General features: G+C 40.8%; 1 protein-coding gene across 2 annotated transcripts in view; it reads right to left on the bottom strand.

The window, feature by feature from the left end:
* The window catches only part of UNC45A (unc-45 myosin chaperone A), a 1,636,854-nt gene that overhangs the window by 399,196 nt on the left and 1,211,008 nt on the right, over window positions 1-26,650 (bottom strand). For both annotated transcript variants that reach the window (XM_044078271.1, XM_044078272.1), the window contains one exon: window positions 18,377-18,490. In XM_044078271.1, the coding sequence (XP_043934206.1) occupies window positions 18,377-18,490 (114 nt within the window). The remainder of the gene's footprint in view (window positions 1-18,376; window positions 18,491-26,650) is intronic.

Genomic DNA, 26,650 nt, shown 5'->3' with positions numbered 1-26,650 from the left:
TCAGTGCGACAGGGGTACATAAGACACAGCCGACGCCATTTTCTTCAGTCTTTCTTGCCCCAGATGTCAGGTGCCCCCAGAAGGAAGGCAATATATATAAAAATATATATATATATATATAATATATAATCATGCATTGCAATATAATCAAAAACCAGTAGTTGCAAGCAAATACATCATAGAAGGATAACCCAATCAAGTTGTAAGATGAGGAGTTAGCCACTAGGTCTGTACCCAGAGGCGAAGGAGGGAGGGAAACCTGGACTGCAGCTGTATTAGCACTCAAACATCTACATTTATGGTAGGTACAAAACTGTACTATGTTCATCGTGCATACAGCTGCAGTCATAACAGATGGGTAGAATCCCAAAGCTACGCACAGGGTGGTAGGCACTAGGTAGAACTGGGAGGAGCCAGAATGTCCTGCAACACAGCAGTGGCAAGGCCTGCTCTAGTTTTGGAGTATAAAGGTAGGTGGTAGTGTTTTGTGAAAGTATGCACAGAACTCCAAGTGGCTGCCTCCAAAATATCTTTGGTAGGGACTCCTCTGAGGGAGGCTGCAGAGGTAGCTGTGGCCCTTGTGGAGTGGGATCTGATGCCCGCAGGTACAGATTTACCATGAAAGGAGTAACAAAACCGTATGCAGTAGCCTATCCATTTTGAAATTGTCTGTTTGGAAATTGGCTTCCCTTGAGCTCCTACAGCATGGGACACAAACAGTTGTACAGATTTCCTGAAGGCTTTGTTCTGTCCAAATAGTAACGTAGCTGTCTATGGATGTCTAAGGAATGTAGCAGCCTTTCCCCTTTGTTTTGAGGATTGGGGTAAAAGGTAGGTAAGTGTATGGCCTGATTTAAAGCTACCCTGGATACTACCTTAGGCATAAATGACGGGTTGGTTCATAGGGAAACCCTGTCCTGATGGAAGATGAGAAAGGGCTGCACAGCCATGAGGGCTTGTAGTTCTGGAAACCCTCGAGCTGAGGTAATGGCCAGAAGGAAAGCTGTTTTCCAGGACAAATATTGCAAATCTGTTGAGGCAGCTGGTTCAAAGGGAGGCAAAGTTAATTTTTCTAGAATGTAATTAAGATCCCAGGCTGGTATTGGTTGTTTCCTTGGAGGTCTTATATTCTTAGCCCCTCTGAGGAACTGTCTTAAGAGTGGGTGAGAGAATAAGGGTGGATCAGTGTTGTATTCTGCAGAAATGGCTGAGGCATGGATTTTGATGGAGGAAAATGAAAGTCCACTGTTCAACAGCTCAGCTAGATACTGTAATATCTGAGGCAAATTCAGTTTTCTAGGATCCTGGCCTTTTTCTCATTCCAAGCAAAAAACCGTTTCCATTTTGCGGAGTAAACCTTTCTAGTAGATGGCCTTCTGGCCTCCAAAATGACATCCTGCACCTCCTTGGAGAGTAGGGTCTGTTGTGGTGTTAAGGAATTTTCCATGCAGCCAGATTGAGTGTTTTCAGCTGACTGTGAAGAGTTTTGTAGCTGTGCTGAGTCAGTAGAAGAGGCATTAGAGGTAGGATCCAGGGAGGAGCATGTGTTAGGCTCCTCAGGAGTGGGTATCAGTGTTGTCTTGGCCAGTCTGGATCAATCAGTATCATCTTCGGTCTGTCTGCTCTTGCTTTCAAGAGCACCTTGGGCAGAAGAGGCAAAGGTGGGAAGGCAACTGTCTGTGCTGCCCAACTGAAAGAAAGGGCCCACTTTCCAGGCCTTTGGATGGAATGTCCTTGAGCAGAATTTTGTCAATTGATGATTCCTGTGGGAGGCAAAGAGATCTATGTCTGGCCTTCCCCACACTTGGATTATATTTGTAAACACTTGAGGATGCAACTTCCATTCATGCGGGTCTGTCATATTTCTGCTTAGATTGTCTGCCAGCATGTTTTCCAACCCTGGCAGGTACTGTGCTTGAAGTTCGATTTGCCATTCCAGAGCCAAGTTCCAAAGTGACATGGCCAGCCTGCACAGGGGGTATGAATGTGTTCCTCCTTGTTTGTTTATGTGTAAAACCACATTACTGTGGTGTTGTCTGTTCTTATCAATAATTGCCCTGGATGCAGGAGATCCTTGAAAGCTGTAATTGCATTTATCACTGCTAGCATTTCCTTTGATTGATGTGAAGTGCTTTTCCTTTTGGGACCATTTGCCCTGAATGCACCTGTCTGTCATGTGCCCCCAGGCGTAGTCTGAGGCGTCTGTTGTGATGACTTGATTTGCTTGAGGCTTGCAGAATGGTAGACCTGTGTTTGTTTGGCATGCTTGGGCCCACCATAGAAATTCCTTTTGCAAACATGGGATTAGTGGTATTATTGTTTCCAAACTGTGGCTGTGTTGAGACCATAGGTTTTTTAGGTACCATTGAAGTTTCCTCATATGCAACTTTGCACATGGGATTAGAAGAATGCAAGATGCCATGAAGCCCAGAGCCTGCAGGATTTTCCTTGCAGTTAGCCTGGTACAATTTGCTAGTATTTTGAAGTACTGAGTTAGTTGCCCCTGCTTTTCTGGTGTAAGATAGGCCATCTGGGTGCTTGTGTCCAAGCCCCATGTGTTTGTAAATAGTTTTGGGTTTTTGAAAGCAGTGCTTAATACATGTTATACATCCATGATAAGTAAGTTTTCAGTAGATTTCAAGTCAACACGGAAGAAAGGTCTTTCAGTAAGTAACGACAAACACATTATAGTCAATGACTTATAAATGTTTATCATTAAATATTAATGGTTTGAACAATAATGTCAAAAGAGCTGGTTTGCTTAAATATATTAAAATGCATAAAGCCCAGATCATCTTTTTACAGGAAACCCATCTATAAAAAGACCTACAAAAATACTCATTTAATGGCTATACCATTCTGGCTGATTCAAGTTTTAAGACTAAGAGATGGGGCACTCTTATTCTACGGAAAATACTTATACTATGCCAAGAATTACAGATACAATTTCAGATAAAGATGGGATGCTAAGCATAGTTATTGTGGAAATCAGTAGGAAGTATTATACTTTAATACATACTGGATACCAGGACCAAGTACTAAATATGTTGACAAATATCTGGACCTGATTACTTTAAATGCAAAAGAGGAAATTATAGCAACAGTTGATTTTAACTGCCTATTATCAGGCAATGATACTTCTAAAAATGGTAAAATAAAACTAACATCTCAAGCCAAGAAGTTAAATGACTTTACAAACCAGATGAACCTTAAAGATATACATGGTCTATGAGAACATTATTCCTTATTCTATACTCATTATTCATATCGGTTTGGTACACAAACAAACACTGATAAGGTCTTTGTATCAAATAATATATACTCAAAAATAAGTAACGTATCTATAATGACCTGTCCACTTTCAGACCATAATGCTATAAACTTTACATTAACTACACATACAGATGATTTAAGATTTCTACAGAGAATTCCTGTTTACATAACTAATTTATAAGACTTTAGGGAATGGATAATGAAAGAAATAGACATGTTTATGGAAATAAATAATAATGGTGAAGTGACTGATACTATACTGTGGGAGACCTTTAAAGTTTATATACATGGTAGATTAAAATCTTGTACCTTAAAAAAGGACAGAGTGGGACAAAGAACTTCTAGACTTACAAAAAACAGACAGGATAAAAATGGATGCAAAACCAAATAAAGTAGCACATAAAATTATTAAGTTAAATCAAAATTACTTAGACGTTCTGAATCATAAGGTAGCAATAAACCTGGAAAAATGAAATTACAATCTTATGCTGTAAATCCTAAATATCTACATAAAGTAGCGGTAAGAGCTAAACAAATAAACAATCATAATTTTATTAATGAGATTAAATTTAAAAGTGATGGTTCAGTTAAGAGTACATCTAACTTAATGGGCATATTAGAAGTGTTCAAAAACTACTATAAAGATATAAATAAGAACACACCACTTTTGGAGACAGATAATGTAATAAATACTTTTATTCAAGAAAATATAACTACTAAGGTGTCAATGCAACAAAACAACATATTAAATAAACAAATAACACTAACAGAAGTGACAGCAAATAAAAACATTTAAAAGATAATAAAGCTCCAGGACTGGCTGGAATAATTCCTGAACTATATAAGATTTTTCCTGAATATATAATAAAGAAAATGATGAGTGCCTTTGCTATGGTTAAGCAAAAATGGATAACACCCCCATCATAAATATTCAATTATCTCTCCCATTTTAAAACAAGGTAAGGACCCCAAATCTTGTGATTCATATAGGCCAATTTTGTTACTAAACACTGATTATAAATTTTTCATGACAATATTAACTAATAGGATAAAGAAAATATTACCTAATCTAATACATAATGATCAGAAAGGGTTCATTCTTCACAGAAAAGTGCAAGATAACATTATTAAATTACTATCATTAATAGACATAGCATGCAAATACAAAACAAATTAACTATTATCAGCCTAGACATAGAAAAGGCTTTTGATTCTATTAGTTGGTCTTCTCTACAAAGAATTCTGATTGGTTTTGAATTCTCCTCAGACATTGTCAATTTATTAATGAAAACTTATAGTGGGGCACAAGCTTATGTGAAAATCGGATCATGTCTATCCTCACCACTAGAAATCCTCAAGGGAACTAGACAAGGTTATCCTTTGTCACCATTATTGTTTGTTCTTTCAATGGAACCTTTTACTACATATATCAGAAACAAGCAAAATACAAAAGGGTTTCAAGTTAATAAGGATTACTGTCCTAAGATACAGTTATTTGCTGATGATATGTTGTTAACGTTGGGTGATATTGGTGGTTCTTTGCATGATGTTATAAATACCTTAAGCAAGTTTGAAAGAATTTCAGGGCTTAAATTTAATCACAATAAATTCAAAACATTACTAATTAACAAAAAGATCAACAAAAACCTGAGAGAGAATAGCCTGTTTAATTGTGAGAATGATGTATTAGAACATTTGGGTGTCAGTATAAAGAGTATGTGGAAAGAGTCTGTTAAACTAAACTACAATTATTTAATAACCACCATTAGTGAACTAATCCAAAGATGGAATAAAATGTTCTTCACAATGGAGGATAGGCTCTCTTTAATTAAAATGATAATTTTACCTGAAATTATAAAAAAAGAAGACTGAATGTTGTAATTAAATCAAAAGGTGCTTCAACAAAGTATTAGTTTAAGGGTGTGCACACTTATGCAACCAGCTTATTGTATGTTTTTTATTTTTATATTTTTCCCCTAGCAGATTTGTTTTTCAATTGAATTGCACACGCTATAGGTCACATTAAAGGTGGGAAAAGTTTTGAAATGATTTATTGTGGTCTCTTTTATATCACAAAAACCTGGCATTTTAACAGGGGTGTGTACACTTTTTATATCCACTGTATGTCCAGGAGGTTTTTAATGCAGGACATGTTTCAGAAAGTCCTTAATAGATGGGTATACTGCTACCTGAGGAATGGATGGGACACAAGCAGAAATAAGATAAATATGTTCTTTGATGGAAGAATATGCTAAGTTTGATCCAAACAGATGGCTTAGATAATCCAAGGCCCTTCAGATTGGACAATTCACTGGGTCCAGGCCACTTGTGGAAGTCCAAGAGATAAATACCTTCACTTCATTATATAAGACTTCCATGTATTAGGTGTTCTGGCTTTCTTTAGGACATTTAGAAATTGGGTGTGGAAGGCCTCAATGCTAGAAATTAAATTTATATCATTCAAGTTCAGAAATATGGTTTACTGAAACTGGAATGCAGTATTAGACCCTATTGCTGAGTTAGTAAGGACCTGTGTAGAGGTGAGAATGAGAGATGGTTTCTTTTAGAGATTCACAGCTGTCTTGGCCAAAGAGTGCAAAATGTGCTTGGCTCTATCATGCTTCACTTTTAATATTTCTGTCTGATTCAGAATGAAAGGGTACACTAATTTTATATATTGTCTGAAAATCTAAGCAATCAATAAAATGCTTGGCTGCTGATACCCACTGATCATTCCCTTGGGGCCTTGAGAAATGGTTTCAGGGTCAGCATTATGGCTTTTGTAAAGAAATTGGTGTGAATTAGGAACTCTGTAGTACCTATCAGGCTTGACTGGGGCAGGAGGCAGGAATCCGGTTAAGGCAAGCCTCCGAGTAAACATCATCAAGTATGTCCAAGACAGGAGGTATCGCCAGAGGTCTGTGCTGAGGTAGCAAAAAAAATTCCCTAAGTCTTTTCTTGGAATCTGAAAAGTCTTGGCCTTCCCAATGGAAGTGTTCCCTCAAGGTATGCAAGGTTTCCCAAAGAAATCCTCTGGGGAGATAAAGAAGGAATGGACTGCTCTGCATCAGAATCTTCAAAGGGAGTAAGTGTTCCTCTTCATCAGAATGTTCTGAAATAATGGAGCCCAGGTCAGAAGAGGAGAATCTTCCTCCACTCTGGGTCTCTTGTCCGGAGGGGTTGGGAACCCTGATAAGAGTAATTAAATCCTCAGCCATTTTGAGCATCTGCTTTTTAGGCATGGGACCTGGAGATGGGCCCTGTGCAACAGGCCTCTTGGGATGCATTGCTCATTTGCACTTAGTAAAGGCCTTTATGGAAAAGGAAGATGAGGGACTGAAGAGAGCATGGGTGGAAGTGGACCTGTCCACATTAAGAGGCTCAACACTCACAGTGGCTTCGGGAGCTGTAGTCAGGGTATGGGCCGAGGCACCTGCGGTTTGGTTACAGAAGAAACCCCCAAAAGTGTCGTTGGTAGTCAGGGCTGCGTGGCGCCTGCTGAGAACCGGACCACATGTAGTCGGTTTTTGGGGTGGTGTCGGTGGAGACCGCGGACCTCGCGTGTCGGTCTTTGTCCTTGCGTTTTTTGGACAAAACGGTGTCGGAGTCTCCCCGACATTTTATAATCAAAAGCTTTACCAAAAGTGCTGGGCGAACTCCGCCCGACTTAATAGTGCGTTTTTTGAAATAGCACAAAGCGACAGCCAACGTCGTGGTCTGGGCCTAAACAAGGTATACAGAGGGAATGGAAATCCTTATGTGGTATTTGCTTCCCACAAGAAATACAATTATTAATTGTCTGACATCGGTCTGAGGCAAGAAAAGTTTCAACGGGTACTTAGCTTTAAAGAAGACTTGGTTTCCAAATTTTCGTAATTTCAGGAGCTGGCCAACTGGCACTTGCGAACTGCTTCTGCCAGCACCGGCAAAAGACTGGAGAAAATGGCGTCGGCTGTGTCTTATACCCTGTCGCACTGGCGTCAGGAAAGGGGACAACCGCGGACCTAGACTTTGGAATTCGACCGAGGACCGCCGATGGCAGGAGAACCCATCTGTTATGACTGCAGCTGTATGCACGATGAACATCTAGCCTCCGACTCAAATGGCTAACCACAAAACCTTTTTCAGTTATGTCAGAAACCTTCATGGCAAAGCCCAGGTTTGTTCTGTATTAGTTCTTAATGGTGCCACTTACACTGATCCTGTTAACAGCCAACCTGCTAGCAGATAGGTTCAGTGCAAACCCTTCCAAAATCCCTACTGTCCCCCCCCGGGCCCAAAGGCCCATTTGGGCAAACCCCTCAATAAAATATGTCCTCAACTCTAATACAGGTTCTTCCAACAGATGGGAGTGTACTGCAAAGGTGGTCTCTGATGTTATAAATACCTTAAGCAAGTTTGAAAGAATTTCAGGGCTTAAATTTAATCACAATAAATTCAAAACATTACTAATTAACAAAAGATCAACAAAAACCTGAGAGAGAATAGCCTGTTTAATTGTGAGAATGATGTATTAGAACATTTTGGGTGTCAGTATAAAGAGGTATATGTGGAAAGAGTCTGTTAAACTAAACTACAATTATTTAATAACCACCATTAGTGAACTAACTAAAGATGGAATAAAATGTTCTTCACAATGGAGGATAGGCTCTCTTTAATTAAAATGATAATTTTACCTGAAATTATAAAAAAAAGAAACATTGAATGTTGTAATTAAATCAAATGGTGCTTTAACAAAGTAATGGTTTAAGGGTGTGCACACTTATGCAACAAGCTTATTGTATGTTTTTTATTTTATATATTTTCCCCTAAAAATTTGTTTTTCAATTGAATTTAAGCTGCACGCTATAGGTCACATTAGTTGTAAGGTGGAAAAGAAAAGTTTTTGAAATGATTTATTGTAGGTCTCTTTATATCACAAAAACCTGGCATTTTAACAGGGGGTGTGTACACTTTTATATCCACTGTGTATGTCTTCAGGAGGTTTTTAATGCAGGACATGTTTCAGAAAGTCCTTAATAGATGGGGTATACTGCTACCTGAGGAATGGATGGGACACAAGCAGAAATAAGATAAATATGTTCTTTGATGGAAGAATATGCTAAGTTTGATCAAACAGATGGCTTAGATAATCCAAAGGCCCTTCAGATTGGACAATTCACTGGGTCCAGGCCACTTGTGGAAGTCAAAGAGATAAATACCTTCACTTCATTATATAAGACTTCCATGTATTAGGTGTTCTGGCTTTCTTTAGGACATTTAGAAATTGGGTGTGGAAGGCCTCAATGCTAGAAATTAAATTTATATCATTCAAGTTCAGAAATATGGTTTACTGAAACTGGAATGCAGTATTAGACCCTATTGCTGAGTTAGTAAGGACCTGTGTAGAGGTGAGAATGAGAGATGGTTTCTTTTAGAGATTCACAGCTGTCTTGGCCAAAGAGTGCAAAATGTGCTTGGCTCTATCATGCTTCACTTTTAATATTTCTGTCTGATTCACAGGGAATGAAGGGAAAGGAAAGCATAACGTTAACATAAGGTATGTCTCCAATGGAGTCAGAATATGTCTGCTACCCAAAACAACTGGCGAGTAAGCAATCAATAAAATGCTTGGCGCAGACTGTTGAAGTATGTGGTGAAAAAGTACATTTCTGGTATATACCACATCTGCACAATGCTCTCAAGTTTGGTTCATTTGTAACCTAGAGCTATTTGCCAGTTTAGGGAAACTGAAAGCTGGTTTTGTAAATCCAGAAGTGGTATTTCTACAGATTTATAGGTAAATACTAGGCGAGCTACCCTCATGGGCCATTTTAAGCCTATCCAATTTCCTTTCAAAGGTAAGAATCAAATGCTGCACCTTGTGAATGCAAGATAAATACCTTAACATTAACCTGAACCCCCAACCCCTGAGTTTTCCACTGTATGAGGAGCCTTAAACTGAAAATGCACTCATTGGAGGCTTCCCTAGCACTGGAAGATGTTGACATCTGTGCAGTCATGGAAACTTGGTTCATGGCTGATGCGAAAGAGAGCACTTCTACTACCTTAGCAGGCTATACCTCATTCTGGCCATTACATTGGGACCCCAAAATGAGGTCTGGAAGACTAAGGGTGGTAGAGTTTCTATTTTCATTAAAGACAAGCACATGATGCACTAGAACTTCTCCAGGTGCAATTGACATTGGACAGACACCCATCCAAGTTACAGAAGATACCGCCAAAGTGTCGTTGGTAGTCAGGGCTGCGTGAGGGCGCCGCTGAGAACCGGACCACATGTAGTCGGTTTTGGCGTGGTGTCGGTGGAGACCGCGACCTCGCGTGTCGGTCTTTGTCCTTGCTTTTTGGACAAAACGGTAGTCGGAGTCTCCGGCGACATTTTATAATCAAAAGCTTTACCAAAAAGTGCTGGGCGAACTCCACCGACACTTAATAGTGCGTTATTGAAAGTAGCACAAAGCGACAGCCCAAGACGCCGTGGTCTGGGCCTAAACAAGGTATACAGAGGAATGGAAATCCTTATGTGGTATTTGCTTCCCACAAGAAATACAATTGTTAACTTTGTCTGACATCGGTCTGAGGCAAGAAAAGTTTCCCCAACGGGGTACTTAGCTTTAAAGAAGACTTCGGTTTCCAAATTTTCGTAATTTCAGGAGCTGGCCAACTGGCACTTGCGAACTGCTTCTGCTTCGCACCGCTGCAAAAAGACTGGAGAAAATGGCGTCGGCTGTGTCTTATGTACCCCTGTCGCACTGACGTCAGGAAAGAAAGCGACGACAACCGACGCTGGACCTAGACTTTGGAATTCGGCCGACCGAGGACCCGCCTGATGGCAGGAGAACCCATCTGTTATGACTGCAGCTGTATGCACGATGAACATCTAGCCTCCGACTCAAAAGGCTAACCACAAAGCCTTTTTCAGTTATGTCAGAAACCTTCATGGCAAAGCCCAGGTTTGTTCTGTATTAGTTCTTAATGGTGCCACTTACACTGATCCTGTTAACTCAGCCAACCTGCTAGCAGATAGGTTCAGTGCAAACTTCACTCCCCTGTCCCCCGCTAAAGGCCCATTTGACATCCTCAATACTTGTCCCGCACCTCACATCTCTGTAGATCAAGTGTTAAAGACCCTATCCAAGGCAAGTAACCCAGCTTCCATGGGACCTGATAGTATCCCAGGCTGTATTCTGCAACATCTCGATTAAGAACTAGCCTCGCCACTGAGCACCCTATTCAACAATAGCCTAAGTACAGGCTTCATTCCAACAGAGTGGAGAAGTGCCACTGGCATCCCTTTGCACAAAGGTGGTGCCACTACTGACCCTGGTAACTATCACCCCATTAGCTTGACAAGTCTGATCTGTAAGGCCATGGAGCGTACTATTATGGACCTCTTAAACAAGGACATAAGCAATCTCCAAGCACTAGACCCCACCCAGTTCGGATTCATCAGGGGCAGATCTTGCCTGTTGAACCTGGTTGACTTTTTTGTGACTATCAAGAAGGCACTGGATGAGGTAAAGTCAGTACACACAGTTTACCTTGACTTGGCCAAAGCCTTTGACACAATCTCCCACTCGGGGATCATCGAAAAGCTAACAGAACTTGGTATAAATCATTATCTCATCAGGTGGATGGCCAACTGGCTCACTGATAGGACCCACTAGGTCAAAATAGGTGCCACTACCTCCGATAGCAGACCTGTCACTAGTGGTGTCCCCCACAGATTTGTCCTGGGACCCCTATTGTTTGGCATCTACTTCTTAGAGGTCCAGGCAAAGACAAAAGGCCTGTGGCTGACCAAGTTTGCAGACGACTGTAAATTGGGTGCTGTCACTGACTCCCCAAATGATGTTAACATACTTCAAGAGGGTCTCACAGCAACAAATGACTGGTACCAAAGTCATGCCCTTAAGTTAAACGCAAAAAAATGTATCATCATACCATTCTGCAAAAATGCGACCCCTACTGATTACCACATTAGCGCAACCCCCTAAGCACACAACTTGTGGTGAGAGACCTGGGTACACAAGTTGACAACAATCTCACATTTGACCATCGTGTAGCAGCAGTAGTCAGAAAATACTTTTACATGGTTCATCTCATAAGTAAAGGAACTGTATCCAGAAAAAAGGAGGGTATTACCTCTCTGTACTCCTCCCTCATTAGGCCAATAATTGAGTACAACACATCGTTTGGTATGTACCTCTCCAAACACCTGCACCAACTGGAAAGGCCACAGAAATACCTCACAAAGAGAATCCATGGCCTCCAACACCTGTCCTATGTGGATAGGCAGGCTTAAATGACTATCACTCTACTCTGTATTGTACAGATTGCTCAGATGTGACCTGTGTCTCGCCTACAAGGCAATCTCAGACCCTGCTCTACTAGAGATGCTCCATATCCGTAAGTCTAACTCCTCGTGTAGTACCTGATCGAAAGGCTTAAATCTAATACATGACATTAACAAAACCTGTTGGAGAGAAAGGTTTGTCTACCAGAGGCTGCCCCGTCTCTGGAACAGACTTCTCATACACGTCAAGCAAAGTGAGTCCTTGATGAGTGGATGGGCAACCACAAATTTGTCCCAGGGGTTCTACCTGTGCCCCTCATTGACAGGGGTGACAGGTCCTGACTGTGGTTTCTTTTCTGAGGATAAACTCTTGGATAGGCTTGTAAGGGCCCCAGAGCCATTAGCCTAGTAATCTCCTATGATACTTCCAAACTGCTTGGTTGTCACAAGTAATGTATATACACCGTTGCTTAATTTCTATTAAAAGATATTTGTAATAGTTGACTTAACATTTATAGAAATGGTGGCTCCTGGATGAGGACACGAGTTGGCAAATGAAGCTTCAGCCTAATACAACCATTCACTCTGCTTCTGACATATGATCACTGTGCTGAATGGTTCAACATCAGTTTAAAAGTGTCTCTTTGTAAAGTTGTAAAGATCTGTTTCTCCCTTGCTTGCTGATGTGCCACATGACTGTAGTGCTGTCTGTACTAATCTGAAGGCAATCTGTCCTGACAAACAATTAAGGTTCTAAAGACTGCAATCATCTCTTTCAGGTTAATGTAGACAGATATTTTCTTGTTGACACAAGTTGCCCTGCACAGAAATATTCCTAATGTGGGCTCCTGAAGTACACCCAAGATAGTCTGTTGTCAGCTGCTGGGTTATTTTTGGAGGAAGAGAGTGTGCGTGCATGTGGTAGTGGTGGTGGTGGGGCACTTATTTGGATAGGCTGTTTGGTTCCATCCAACTCCGTGACAGCAGTCCTTTCTTTATGGAATAAAGAACTAGAATTATTGTGTTTAGGATATCTGTGTGGTTTACTCATTTGAAATTTTGCAAAAGGAACCAGGAGAATACAAGATGGCATTCATAATCAGGGCCTGTAAAAAGTGTTTTGCTATAACTGCTTGTTGTTGTCAAAAATATATTTCTGCATTCAGAATTTTCAATTTTTTCTTCTAGAGGAATAAGATGCTCAACTAGAGATGAGGCGTTTGAGGCAAGTACCATGGAGGAAGGTGTGACATATTCCTTAGAAGTGGGTACCAATGTTGGCAAGGCCAGTCTGGAGCAATCAGAATAATTTTTGTTTTTCGTCTGACTTTTAGTAAAACCTTGGAGAGCAGAGGCAGAGGGCAAAGGCATAGACTGATATGTTTTTCCAGCTGAAGGATAAAGCATCCACTTTCCAAGCTTTTTTGTGATGAAGTCTCGTGCAGAATTTGTCTAACTGATAGATCTTTAACTATGTCTGGGCTCCCCCATTTTCGTGTCAACATGCTGAAGATTTGCAGATCCAGTTTCCATTCGTGTGGGTCCATTAGATTTCTGCTTAGGTCGTCTGCCAGAGTATTTTGCTTTATTCCTGGCAGGAACTGAGCTTGTAGATGTATTTGGTAAGTCAAGGCTGTGTTCCACAAGGTCATGGCTAGTCTGCAAAGTGGGTAGGAGTGGGTACCCCCTGCTTGTTTATGTACCACATAATTGTGGTGTTGTCCGTCTTTATCAGTAGTTGTCCTGGATAAAGGGAGTCCTTGAAGGCTGTCAGAGCATTCTGTACAGCTAGCATTTCTTTCTGGTTGATATGTGGGTGCATCTGAGTTGGGCTCCATTCGCCCTGAATGCATCTCCCTGCCAGATGGGCCCCCCCAAGCATAGTCTGATGAGTCTGTAGTCAGGGTATGGGTGGCAGGGGGTAGAGTGAATGATAGTCCCTTGTTTTGGTGACAGGCTTCTGCCTACCAAAGGAACTCCTGTTGCAGGCAAGGAATGAGCGGAATCATTGTTTCCAGGCTGTGACAATGTTGACTCTATAAGCTTTTTAGGTACCATTGAAGTTTCCTCATATGCAGTCTTGCATATGGAATTAGTAGAATGCAGGATGTCATGAACCCCAAAGCCTGCAGAATTTGTCTTGCAGATAGCTGTGTTTTCTGGCCACTTGTTTAAAGTATGTTATCAATTGAACTTGTTTGTCTGGTGTGAGGTAAGCCATCTGGGCAGTTGTATTCAAGCTTGCACCCAGGAATGTAATTATTTGAGAGGGTACCAGCTGTGATTTCTTTTCATTTATGGTGTACCCTAGGCATGTTAGAAGCCTTTTTACAAATGCCAGATGTTGTAGAAGAGTGTCCTTGTCCTCTGCGTGAATTAGACAATCGTCCGGATAAGGATAAATTTGAATATTTCTTTGTCTGCAAAATGCAATCACTGGTGCCAGGCACTTTGTGAAGACCCTGGGCGCACTAGATAAGCCAAAGGGCAGTGCAGAGAACTGGTAATGCAAATAGCCTGCTTTGAAATGGAGGCATCTTCTGCAAGATTCCCTGACTGGGATATGCAGGTAAGCCTCTTTTAAGTCTAGAGTTACCAAACAGGCATTCTTGCTTAGTATAGGCAGTAGCTGTTGTAGAGTCAGCATCTTGAATTCTGGAATGTCCAGGAAAGTATTTAGAATGGATAAGTCCAGAACTGGACACCATGATTTGTCTTTTCTGGGTACCAGGAAAAGTCTTGAATAAAAGCCTTGTCCTTTTTCCTTTTCTGGTACTGGTTGAATAGTCCCCATATCCATGAGGGACATGACTTGCTTCTGGCCCTCTGCCTACTGATTTGGAGGTAGATCTGGCCATCCGTTTGGAGTTGGCAACATGTGGAAATGAAATCTGTACCCCTGGGATACTATATTTAAGACCCACTTGTCCTGGGTAATTAGATGCCAATTTTCAGCATGAAGTGCTAGTTTTCCCCCCAACGGGGATGCCAAAAGATAAGTGCTTGGAAATGGCAAAGGAAAGTCATTGAGACTGTTTACTGTAGGGTGGTGCTTTGCTACTTCCAGATTTGGAAGTGGAGGCACCCCACTGTTTTGTCCTGTAAGATCCTTGTGACTGAAACCTGGAGCCCTTGGAGTGTGTCTGGTTATGACCTGAGTGGCTCTGTTGGGTACTGGAAAGGACCAGTTCTTAGTAGGCCAGTGCCTACTGAACCTGGGTGGCTGCACTTGCAAGAAATCTTTTACAGTTTGCATAGATTTAGCTTTGTCTTCCATCTTTTTCAAAACTTCTTCTGCCTTATTACCAAACAGACTGTCCTGCTGTAAAGGAGCATCCAGCAACTCAGCTTTAACATGGTCAGGCAGATTTTGCTCCTTGAGCCAAGCATGTGTTCTTATCACAGATCCATTTACGGAGGCCCTGCAAGAGGCCTCCAAGGAATCAAAACCACATTGCAAAGCATGCTTTCCAACTTGTTCAGCTGAATGCAATAAATCCTGTAACTCTTTATTTTCAGCACAATCAGAAATCAACAACATGTTCTGTTTCAGTAAGCCTATGACATGCTGTTGATATTTACGCATATGGAACTGACAGTTTAAAGCCCTGATTGCCAGGGCTGCAGACGTATAAACCTTCTTACCCCATCTATCCAGCGCCCTGGAGTCTCTATCAGAAGGAATAGGATTTTTAGCAGTAGTAGCCTTAACACCCTTGGGACCCTGAGAAATTGTTTCAGGGTCAACAGTAGGATTTTTGAAAAGAAACTTGTGGGAGTCAGGAACCCTGTAATATCTGTCTGGCTTACTAGGAGCTGGAGGCAAGGAATCAGGAGCCATGCTAGATTCTGAGAAAACATCATCAACAATGTCTAAAACAGGAGGTATAGCCAAAGGCCTATGCCTGAGGAAGAAGGAGAAAATCCCTAAGCCTCTTTTTGGATTCTGAAAAATCCTGACTCTCCCAATGAAAATGTTCCCTTAAGGTATGCAAAGTCTCTCCAAAAGAAAAATCCTAAGAAGGAGAAGCAGAAGGGATGGATTCTTCTGCATCAGAGTCCTCATAAGGGGGAATAGAAAATTCCTGATCAGAAGAGGAATCAGAAGAAATGGAAACCTGATCTGAAGATTCATAATCAGTGCCTTGCCTAGGCCTTTTAGCAGGAGGGGGTTGGGAACCCCTGATCAAGGTAATTAAATCCTCAGCCATTTTGATCATTTGTTTCTTAGGCATAGGGGTCTGAGCACGTGGCTCATGCATCAGTTTTTTAGACATAGTAGTTGGTTTTGGCCTTGTTTTTGATGATGGCGTCGGTTTAATATACAAATCTTTAGGCCTGAAAACACCCTCAGAAGCCGGTGCCTGCTCAGCGGCTCCAGACCCATCCAAAGGGAGAGACATCTGCAGGTTCAATACTTGGAGAATCGCTCGGTATACCGGACTCCGAATGGGTCTCGGTAGAGGCCTGCGACTCAAAAGTAGTGGGCATCAGGGGCTGCGAAAGTGCCTCACTGAGTACCAGCGAACCGGCGAATGGCTTAGGAGAAGCTTCGTCGTCGGTTTTGGACCTCGACGGTCTGTCACTGTCTTTTTCGTTGCGTTTTTTGTGAATTCCAGTAGTTGGATTGCTAACCAACGACATTTCAGGATAGTTAAATCTTGAACCAAAGTATTTAGAAGCAAAAATATACAGACGCTTAATAGTGCGTTAGTTAAATTTAGCACAAAACTGACAGCAAGGCACTTTGTGGTCAGGGACTAGGCAAGGAATACAGTACAAATGAAAATCCTTATGAGGTATTTGCTTCCCACAAGTAATACAATTAATAACTTCTACTGACATTGGTAAGGAGCAAGAAAAAGTTTCCCCAACGGGGTACTTAGCTTTAGTTTGAAGACTTGGGTTTTGAAACTCGAAAACGAAAATTTCAGGAGTTGGCCGACCGGCACTTGCGAACTGCTTCTGCTTTGGGCACCGTGGCGCGAGAAGAAAGATTAATTAAATGTGTGTCTGGTGTTTTTTTACCCCCTGGACCGACCTGGCGTCATGGAGAAGGAGGAGACAGCAACCACAGGAAGACTACTTTTGTTGTTCAGGGGTGGGGGGGGGCATGGCAAGATTACCCAAATGTAATGTGTAATACAACAGTGAAACACGAAGAAGAAGGAATATAATATAGTACCAAACACAACCAAACCAAACACGTTTGCTGTTGCATTAAAATGAGCAAACAATGCAGTTTTAAGTAAACAGGAACAGTAAAAAGTCTGAAGAAAGCTCTGAATTGCATGTCTCTCTAGCTGTGGCAGCTTTAAGCTTAACCACAATAGTACATTTTGGATCTGCCATCTTTTTTTTTCCAGTACACTGTGAAGGTGACCCACACACATCAAATGATGTGCACATTTTTTATCTTTAATGCTTCTCTCCTACTTCTAACACTGGTACTCTAGTGACAAGCTTCTGGTTCCTGATTAGGGGACCCGCCAAAATTAATTTTTCTGTCACTAAAGAAATGGAGGACTTAGATTTCTTACAGGTTTCCAAGGCTACTTACAGTTTGCTCATTCTTTATTCTTTTGCATTATTTTTCAATTATTTTTATCCACCTTTTTTTCCACCCCCAACCCCATTTTTTTTCATTTTTTTTTTTTTCTATTTTTCTGCTATTGAATGAGACTTATGTTCATGTCCTACCACAAAATAAGTATCGAGTGCACCAATTTTTAGGTGCAATTTACCCAACAGAAGCATACCAGTTATTGGACTGAGTGGGAGACGATATAATCTTAGTAAATTCAATGCCCTGAAGATTTTCATTTTGAAGCAATGGATCAAACTAGCAGTTACTGAACTAGGATATATTGACTACTGACACAAATTCTGGACTTATTTTCAGGCAGTAGACTTCTCTTTATCTTGCAAGTCTCATTTTTCATTGCTCTCTCTTCCTCTCAACAGTTACTACTTCTTTTAAGTATAGACACTTGGTGCATATTTTATATTATTATAATACTATATCATACTGAATGTTATTTTGATTGTACAGTTTAAGGTGTTTCACCTTTCTACCTATATATTGTACCATTTTCATCCTACTTTTAGGTGTTGTACAGTTTAAAGTGTTATTATCCTAGTTTTATTCAATGTAAAGTGTATAATGTTATTCTTCTGTACTTGTGAAATTGTACTTTATTAATCTATGTTATACGTGAAGCTTTTCTCCCCGGGCCGCTGTTGAAAAAGGATTTGTGCCCAGTCAGACTTTCCCATTAACCAAATGTAAAATAAATAAATAAATAAAATAAATTTGTGCAACTGACACATTTTCTCTTGACCATACAATAACATGACATACACAGAAACTAATCTATGCAGGACAAGGTGCTAATCAGCAGTCTTGACGAAAAATAAAGCACTAACAACAAAGTATCGAAAAACGTTTAGCATCAGGATCTTCATCTATACTACCTTACCGTCTAGGTTTACATGAAAGCCTCTGAACACCTAAAATGTACAAAAATCTTTAAGAGCTGACAGAAAACAGCCACACGTTGTTAAGATGCATGTGGCAACAAAAATTCCCTGAGAATGGTTACTTTTACACTTCAAAGAATACAGCAAATTATACTGTCATTAGCAGTCTGGGTAACCAATGCTGATAAAATATCTCGGTGCAAATATTTCAGCAAGGTATTTTGCCCTGGTAAACACTCTTACAAGTTTATATAATTGATGCTGAGTTTGAATAAATGACTGATGTACAGTAAAAAGTGTATGTTACAACAATAACACTGTTCTTACCCTCTCTCCAGGAAAGGCAATCTCAGGATTTGAAGTTATTGCTATTTTTGCTAGAGCCTGTGCAGCTTTTGTCTTTCCAACATCAGTGCCTTCCAAAGCCAGTGGTATCAAAGCCTAAGAGTAGGGAAATGAGGAATATCAGAAAATTAAGTGGAACTGAAATAGATTTCTTTTGTAATGTACAGCTGCAGGTTGATGATTACCTCCTTCATCGTAGTGTTCAATGAGTACCAGCTATCACTGCTGTAGTATATTGACTGGATGGCTGTAAAACTTGGAGATGTAAAGTGATATCTATCTGCAGAAATGAATGATCACAGAGACTGGATGTCTTTACCCTGCAATGCCACACATCTCAAGTCTGATGACAATTTCATTCTCCAGGTTTTAGCTGCAATTCACATCAATGTGTATCAGCACCAATGACTGGTATTCAGTGGACTGTACAGCTGATGAGACAATCACTAACCTGAAACCCTGGATCCCCCCTTACTTCAACACACAGGTGCAATACCAATTTGGCCTTGCGTTCTATAGTTAAAAATTCTCTCTCATAATACTGCTTTCTAAAGTCTTTTTTTTTTCCTACAAAACATGCAGTGGGGGAATGTAAACAATCTCTCTGTTCAACTGAAAATACACATTACAGCTTCAAGCAGGAATACTATATGCCCATAACACCACTGGTGGCTGAGTACCAATTGTCAGCTTAAGACACACACACACTGCAGAGACAGGCAAATTCTGGCAGAAAAGCCCAGTAATCTTCATTTCAAAAAATAAAAGTGCAAGGCAGTATCATATTCAATACAGACACTAAATAACAAAGCACCTGCACAAAACTTCTAAATCTATACATACCTTCCACTTCCTATCAGAAATCTCCAACCGCAGTGCTTATGTATAAACAAATTCCTTAAAATGAACTTCAGTTCAAAATGATTCCATTAAAATGTACAAATACCTTACCTTCTTGTAGGAATATTTGTTTTGTATGGCAAATTACAATAGATGGAAGTTAGTTAAAACAAAATAATCAAATAGTGAGAGCTAACAAGCACATGACTGAACATGCTAGGTGAGCAAAACAGGTAAACAGGAGAATGTATACCAATTATAACAGGGATCATCGTCACCCATCTTCCTGGAAAAGCATACGACAGGCAGCTGGAAATAAGACTCTGCCAAACCATTAAGCCTGTGATTCAAATGTAACAGACAAGCCATGTAAACTTGCTCATCTCTCTGCCCTTGTACAAATACTGGAGGAGGTATGGGAGTTCACCATTGACATTTGTGTGTTTTGTGGATTTGGAGAAAGCATATGACATATAACCTGGATGTTGTGGAATGTGCAACAACAGTATGTGGCTTCCAGGGCTATTGTTATGTATAGTTCTGTCCATGTGTTTATCAAGTGAAATATGTCTGGGTTTCTGAAATTAAAATGACTGTTTAAGGTGTGTGATGGATTCCACAAAGGGTATGCCCTGTCTCCACAATTTGTGATTTTCATGGACAGGATAAAGGCACAGCTAAATTATGGTTAATATCCAGTTTGGGGAAATAAGGATTGCATCTCTGTTGTTTGCAGATGACACTGCCCACTTAACGCCAAGAGTCTATGACCATAAGCATGCGCCAATTCAGTTGGGATGAAACTCAGCAACTACAAATAAGAGGTTATGATTCTCTACTGGAAAAGAACAGACTGCTCTCTTCAGGTGAGGTAGGAAGCAAAAAAGAGGTTATGATTCTCGGGTCTATATTATAAAGACAAAAGCTGAAATCTGCGAATGCCATAAGATCGCCACATAAATGTCGATCTACGAAAAGAGCGAAGGATGGAAACGTCAAAAGACACAACGCTGAATGAATTTCCCTAGCCAGCAGGGTGATCTTGGGGATGAGGAAATACATCCTTTTCCCAACTGTAGTGTGGTCTTGGAGTTGGTATATATAAGTAGGGGTGTGTGGGGGGTTTGCCACCCTGCAAAAACGTTTGGAAAACTGTTTTACATTATGTTTGTTTACTTGGGTTTAACTTACCTGTATGGTGCTGTTGCTTCCGGGAATTCATTCGGCATTGTGACTTTCAACGTTTCCGTCCATCATTCTTTTCATAGATCGACGTTTATGTGTCGATGTTATAGCTTTCGCAGATTTCAGCTTTCATCTTTATAATACACACCCATGATTCTCTACTGGAAAAGAACAGACTGCTCTCTTCAGGTGAGGCAGGAAGCAGCTACCCCATTTGAAGCATTGTAAGTATATTGGTGTCTTGATCATGAGAGAGGGAAAAGGGGATCAGGAGACAGACCTGTAGACTGGTGAAACAGCAGTCCTGCAGGTGTTGCACTAGACAGTTATAGTGCAGCAAAAGCTGGGACACAGGACTACGAGTTTAATAGTCATTAAAGTGGAAGGTGTGAACGAATAATTAAAATTTTATAAAGAAATTTGTTTTTATGGTTAAGATGCATTTGAAGGTGAATAATTGTCATTTTATACCCACTCTATATTGGTATTCTTCTATTAATTATTAAGAATACAAAACATTGTTTTTAATATTCAAGGATGTGGAGGTCTAACTTTGAGATATGCTTATGGTTTGGAACTGATTTTGATTCTCAAGTCTCTTACAGTCCTTCTCCACTTTGCTCACTGCCTTCACAAACACCAAGAATGGCATCACTGCAAGCCTCACAGCCAGGGATGAATCAGGTTCCATAACTCACAATTGGTATACCTGGCCCATCGCAGTAGCCTACTGTGGTTTTTCCCTGACTGGTGTAGAACCTTCAGTTGCCCTGCAGCCCCTATAATCTCAATGTAAAGGCTGTGAGTGGATATGTACCTACTCAACCCACTGCTGCATTCTAAAGGTTGTTTTTCTGGGTCTATATCATCACATTGAAACTCGAATTCTCCAAATACAAAAACATTGACACGTAAACAGTGAAATACAAAAGTACGAACTGCCACTTCCGCAATATTTTTTCCCAGGGAAAAAATTTGCTTGCCTGACCAACACCAAAACAAACTCTCAAACCCTAGTCAAGTGGAGGGGCTTTGTCCCCCCCCACACCCGATGTGGGGGGCTGTGCCCCCCCAACTAAATATACCAACTCCGACATCGCTCTACAGTGGAGAATAGGGCAAACTCCTGATAACAGCCAAGAGATTATTTTCCCTGGAAAAAAATTCAAATTTTGCTCTTTAAGTGTCGATGTTTTCATATTCGAAGAATTCGCGTTTCGATGTGGTGATATAGACTCGTTTTTCCAGTTGGATAATCTCCTCTACTACCAGCATGCAGTGGCTGTGTATTTCTTTTAAACTCACTGACTTTGCATTTCCCTTCTCTATCACCCACTGGCCTACTTGATCCTTTCATGGTTTAGCTTATCCCCCCAGCCACCTCCTGCTGCTGACTGTAGGTAGACTGGTAGCCTGAACTTTTTTCTCCAATCCACTCCAAGATCCCATAGCCAAATTGCAATCACCTATTGATCTTTGTTATGAAAAATCATGTTATTGTTGGATTGGTTGTGATATATTAACAATATGTGTTTAGCTTTTATAATGTTAATTTACTACAGAGTATATGTAAAAGCCTGCATTTTGGTCTAACAATGTTTGATTTTTAATGATAATAGAAAGTGCTCACTAATATTTTATTAATAAAGGTGGTTGTTTTGCACTGCTACAGTATTGCATCAATCCAGTGATATTTTTTTTCTGGTCCTGAGCACTAGAGCTCTGTTTTTTTTTAATTATTCAAATATATTAGATTTAAAGAGCAAAATATCAACACTGTTTAAAAACTATGGAGTGATGGTTGGAAAATAACAACCAATAACTTTAAAAAATCTATTCATAGTGACAGCTAAAGAGCACAAAATGTATATTTATTTTACTTAGCACTTTTGTTTGCAATATACCATGACTTCTTCAGAATAAATGAATAAATTAAATGCAAGTTTAATTAACATCCGATTAAATACAATAAAGGTGAGGACATGTTCAAGGCATCACTAACTTGAAACAGTACATTAACAAATGCAGAAAAAAACATACAGAAGTAAAAAGCTAGAAATGTTTATAATTAACAGCTCTTAAACACTACAAATAAAAATTAATTTGTTCAGACCTGCACTAGCATTCAAATATAAGTGCCAGATTAGTTTTGAGGTGTTCAACCTACTTCCCAAATGCCAGCTCTCAAATTCCTAAAAAGTTTTTGTTTTTCAAGGACAAATAATATATAAATATATATATATATATATATATAAATATATATATAAATATATATGGGTTCCGTTCAGAAGCTCAAAATACTGAAATCTCGAATTTCAGTATTTCGAGTCTAAGAAGCCGAATCCACATAATAGCGAAAGTTTAGAAGCTGAAATTCAAAACCTCGAATATCGGAGGTTTTGAATTTCACGCTTCTAAAGTTCCGCTATGGTTATGTATTCAGGTAAGTGTGTGTTAAGGAGTTTGGGTAGGGGCTGTGGTGTGTGTCAGTGTGTTTTGCTGCTGTGATGTGTGTGTGTGCGAAGAGATACAAGCTTGTGTGGTGGTGTTTTGTGTGTGTTTGTGTGTAGTGCGACCTCGGAGTGAGAATATTTAAGTAGGGGGGTGTGGGGGGGAGCAGGGGTGCTTACCCCTGCTTTCCTGTAAAACCGCGAAATTCAAAACTTCTGGAATTCGAGGTTTGGAATTTTGCGGTTTTTAGTTTTCGTTGTTTTGTGGATTCCACTTCTTGGGCTCGAGATACTGAAATTCGAGATTTAAGTATTTCGAGCTTCTGAAGTGAATCCATATATATATATATATATATATATATATATATATATATATATATATATATTCACCTACACACACACACACACACAAGCGCACGCACACGCATATAATTTGTAAAAGCCTATGCATATTTACAGTGACTTGTTTTTTGTTACCCTTACTTAATGCTGTAAACTTGTTCATAAATACATTGTGGAAGGTGCCTCTCTGTTTTGCCAACATAAAATGCCTTGCAAGAAATACACTTACCAACTTATACAAGCCCTGGAGTGGCACAGTTAAAATGTCCTGTACATGGTATAACCTCTAGTATAATCAGCAATGGTAATATTTGAACCTTCAAGAATAAAGTGACACTGCCTAGAGGACATGTATTTAAACATGCCTGTTTATTATTAGATTTACCTAAAATTCTACCACATGATTTTTAGTGTATTTCACAGACAGTTGATGAAACCCAGGTGAACTGAGGACCAAAATAAACTAAAAATGTATTTTGTGAATAGATGTAAACCTTGTGGCTAACAGTCATTTTTATTTTTTTAGTTTTAAATTTCTACAGTGCACTTAGTTGACCATGAACTTATAACAGTGTAGGGCAGGATTAAAAAAAAAAAACAGAAAATACTGTACACCAGGATTATGGATGTGTATATGAAAAAGAAGTTATGTACCTACCACAACTTTCCATGTTAGTTGTCTTCATCTCGCCTTCTTTCTTGCTTGTTCGGCCATCTTCTATAGCTCGAGAGCTGTTTACTGGCTCGAGGCTACCCCTTATCCCATGATACCTAGCGCTAGCTACCCAGATCTCGTTTGAAATAGCTAACCCCAGCTATAGCTATGGAATGAAACCCCTCCAAACAGAGGGTTAAATCTACCTGTTATAATCTCTAAGTCAGTAGAGAAAACAAACCAGAGAACACTCAGCCAGTGAAACTTAAACTCCTCTCGGTCCAATAGGACAGGGGGGTGGAGGGGGGGACACAAGAAAGAAGGCGAAATGAAGACAACTAACATGGAAAGTTATGGTAGGTACATAACTTCTTTATGTTAAGTTGTCTATCTCGCCATCGTTTCTTGCTTGTTGGGACAGCGTCCCTAGCACCTACGATCCTGGGTGTCTCATTGGAACAGACTCTTCAGAACAGTGGAACCAAAGTTAGCTCTTTTCCTGGAGACCATGTCTAACTTGTAATGAGTAATAAAGGTATGAGGATTTGCCCACATGGCAGCGGCACAGATAGAGTCCATGGGCAACCTAGACTGGAAGGCTACAGAGGTGGCCAGAGCCCTAGTAGAATGACCTTTCGGTTTGGTAGACAACTCTTTGTTTCTTAGTTGATAGATGAAGGTAATGATGTGAGACAACCACCTGGACAGGGTCACTTTGGAAACTGGAAGACCCTGTTTACCCTTAGCATAGGAAAGGAAAAGTTGGTTCGACTTTCTTATATCCTTCGTTCTATGCAGATAAAAACGCAATTGTCTATGAACATCCAAAAGGTGTAGCTTGTATTCTGCCTTGTTGGTGTGGTTAGGGAAAAACACAGGAAGGTCTATAGATTGGTTTAGATTATTTTCTGAGCAGACTTTCGGAAGGAAGGAGGGATTAGTTTTCAGAGCAACCCTGTCCTTATGAAAAACTAAGTAAGGAGGACAAACACTTAGTGCCTGAAGTTCCGAGACACGTCTGGCTGAGGTAATAGCTACCAGGAAGAGAGTTTTCCAAGATAGAAACTTAATGGAGCAGGATGCTGCTGGTTCAAAAGGGGGCATAATCAAGAAGGTTAGTACCAAATTAAGGTCCCAAGGAGGAGGGGGATCTCTCATTGGGGGCCTAAGGAGAGTCGACCCTCTAAGGAAGGCCTTACACAGCTTATGAGACATAATGTTTAGATTAGAAAACCCAACATGAAATTTAGAGATGGCCGCTAATTGAACCCTGATTGTGGCAGAAGCGGACCCAGAATGAAAAAGCTCTGTTAGGAACTCCCAAGATTTCGTGAACTGGGGCTGAAAAGGGATCTATGATCCTAGCCTATGTCCAACAAGAGAAACGTTTCCATTTGCTAGCATAAGTCTTCCTAGTAGCGGATTTGTGAGACGAGACAATAATCTCACGCATAGCCGGGGAGATGCTGGGAAGCCTGGCTAGAGTTGGAAATGGATCAACCAAGCTGTGAGCTGGAGTGTTTGAAGGGATCAATGCAGCTCTCCTGATTGATGAATCAGCAGGTCTGGAATAGGATCCAGAGTCCAGGGCTGCTCGACGAGGTAACGGTGCAGGAACGGAAACCATATCTGTCGAGGCCAGTAAGGGGCAATGAGGACAATTTTGCAACCCAACGATATAGCTTTCTGCATGAGTTTGGGTATGAGAGGGAACGGCGGGAATGCATAAAGAAGTCCCTGAGGCCAATCGTGGACTAGAGCGTCTCTGGGAGGGTGATCGGGAGTAGTAGTTGCTGCATTTGCTGTTGAAGGGGGAGGCAAACAGATCGCAGCAAGGCTGTCCCCATTTGCGGAAGATCATATCCGCAACTACCTGATTCAGAGACCACTCGTGAGGCATGAGAATAGCTCTGCTGAGCCTGTCTGCTATGACGTTGGACTTCCCAGGGATGTGCGTCGCAATCAGAAATCGTTGGGAGGAAATCGCCCACTGCCAGAGTCTGAGTGCTTCTTGACATAGGGGGTAGGACCTGGTTCCGCCCTGCTTGTTGATGTACCACACTACTGACATGTTGTCCGTTTGGAATGCAATGGTACCAGAAGGGAGGGAGTCCTGAAGTGCTTGCAACGCTAGGAGTATGACTCTCGACTCTCATCTCCAAGACATTTATGTGCAGATGGTACTCGTGAGGCTGCCAAGTGCCTTGGACTGTCCTGCCCTGATAATGCCCCCCCACCCTATCAGTGAGGCATCCATGGTCACTGTGGCAACCGGGGGAGGCTGGATGAATGGTCTGCCCTGAGACACTAGTGGGGAGACCATCCACCAGGAAAGGTGCCTTTTGCATGTTTCTGTAATTATGATCATGTGAGACATGGGGAGCTGTTGAAAGGACCACTGTGTGAAGAGAAGCCACTGAAGGATTCTCATGTGAAAACGGGCCAGGGGTATCAGAAGAATTGCCGCTGCCATAGAACCCAGAGTTTGAAGGACCAACCTGACTTGTACCCTTTTGCATTGCATGAGGATATGAACTTGCTGCCGAATTGTGGCCACCCTGTCTGGCGGTAGCCTTGCGGACATACTTCTTGTATCTAAATCTGCTCCTATATAGGTAATAGATGGACAGGGCAATAAGGCAGATTTTTCAAAATTTATAGTAATGCCTAGCTGGGCACAAATTGTGATTGTATAGTCCCTGGCTAGAAGGAGTTGATGCCTGGTAGTAGCAGTAAGAAGCCAGTCGTCTAGATATGGAAACACCTGGAATCCTTGATGCCTCA

Source organism: Protopterus annectens, chromosome 7.part0 (assembly GCF_019279795.1).
Source record: "Protopterus annectens isolate FY-2018-M chromosome 7.part0, PAN1.0, whole genome shotgun sequence".
NCBI lineage: Eukaryota > Metazoa > Chordata > Ceratodontiformes > Protopteridae > Protopterus > Protopterus annectens.
The sequence above is the reverse complement of the archived record's forward strand: the minus strand, read 5'-3'. Positions and strand labels throughout refer to the sequence as shown.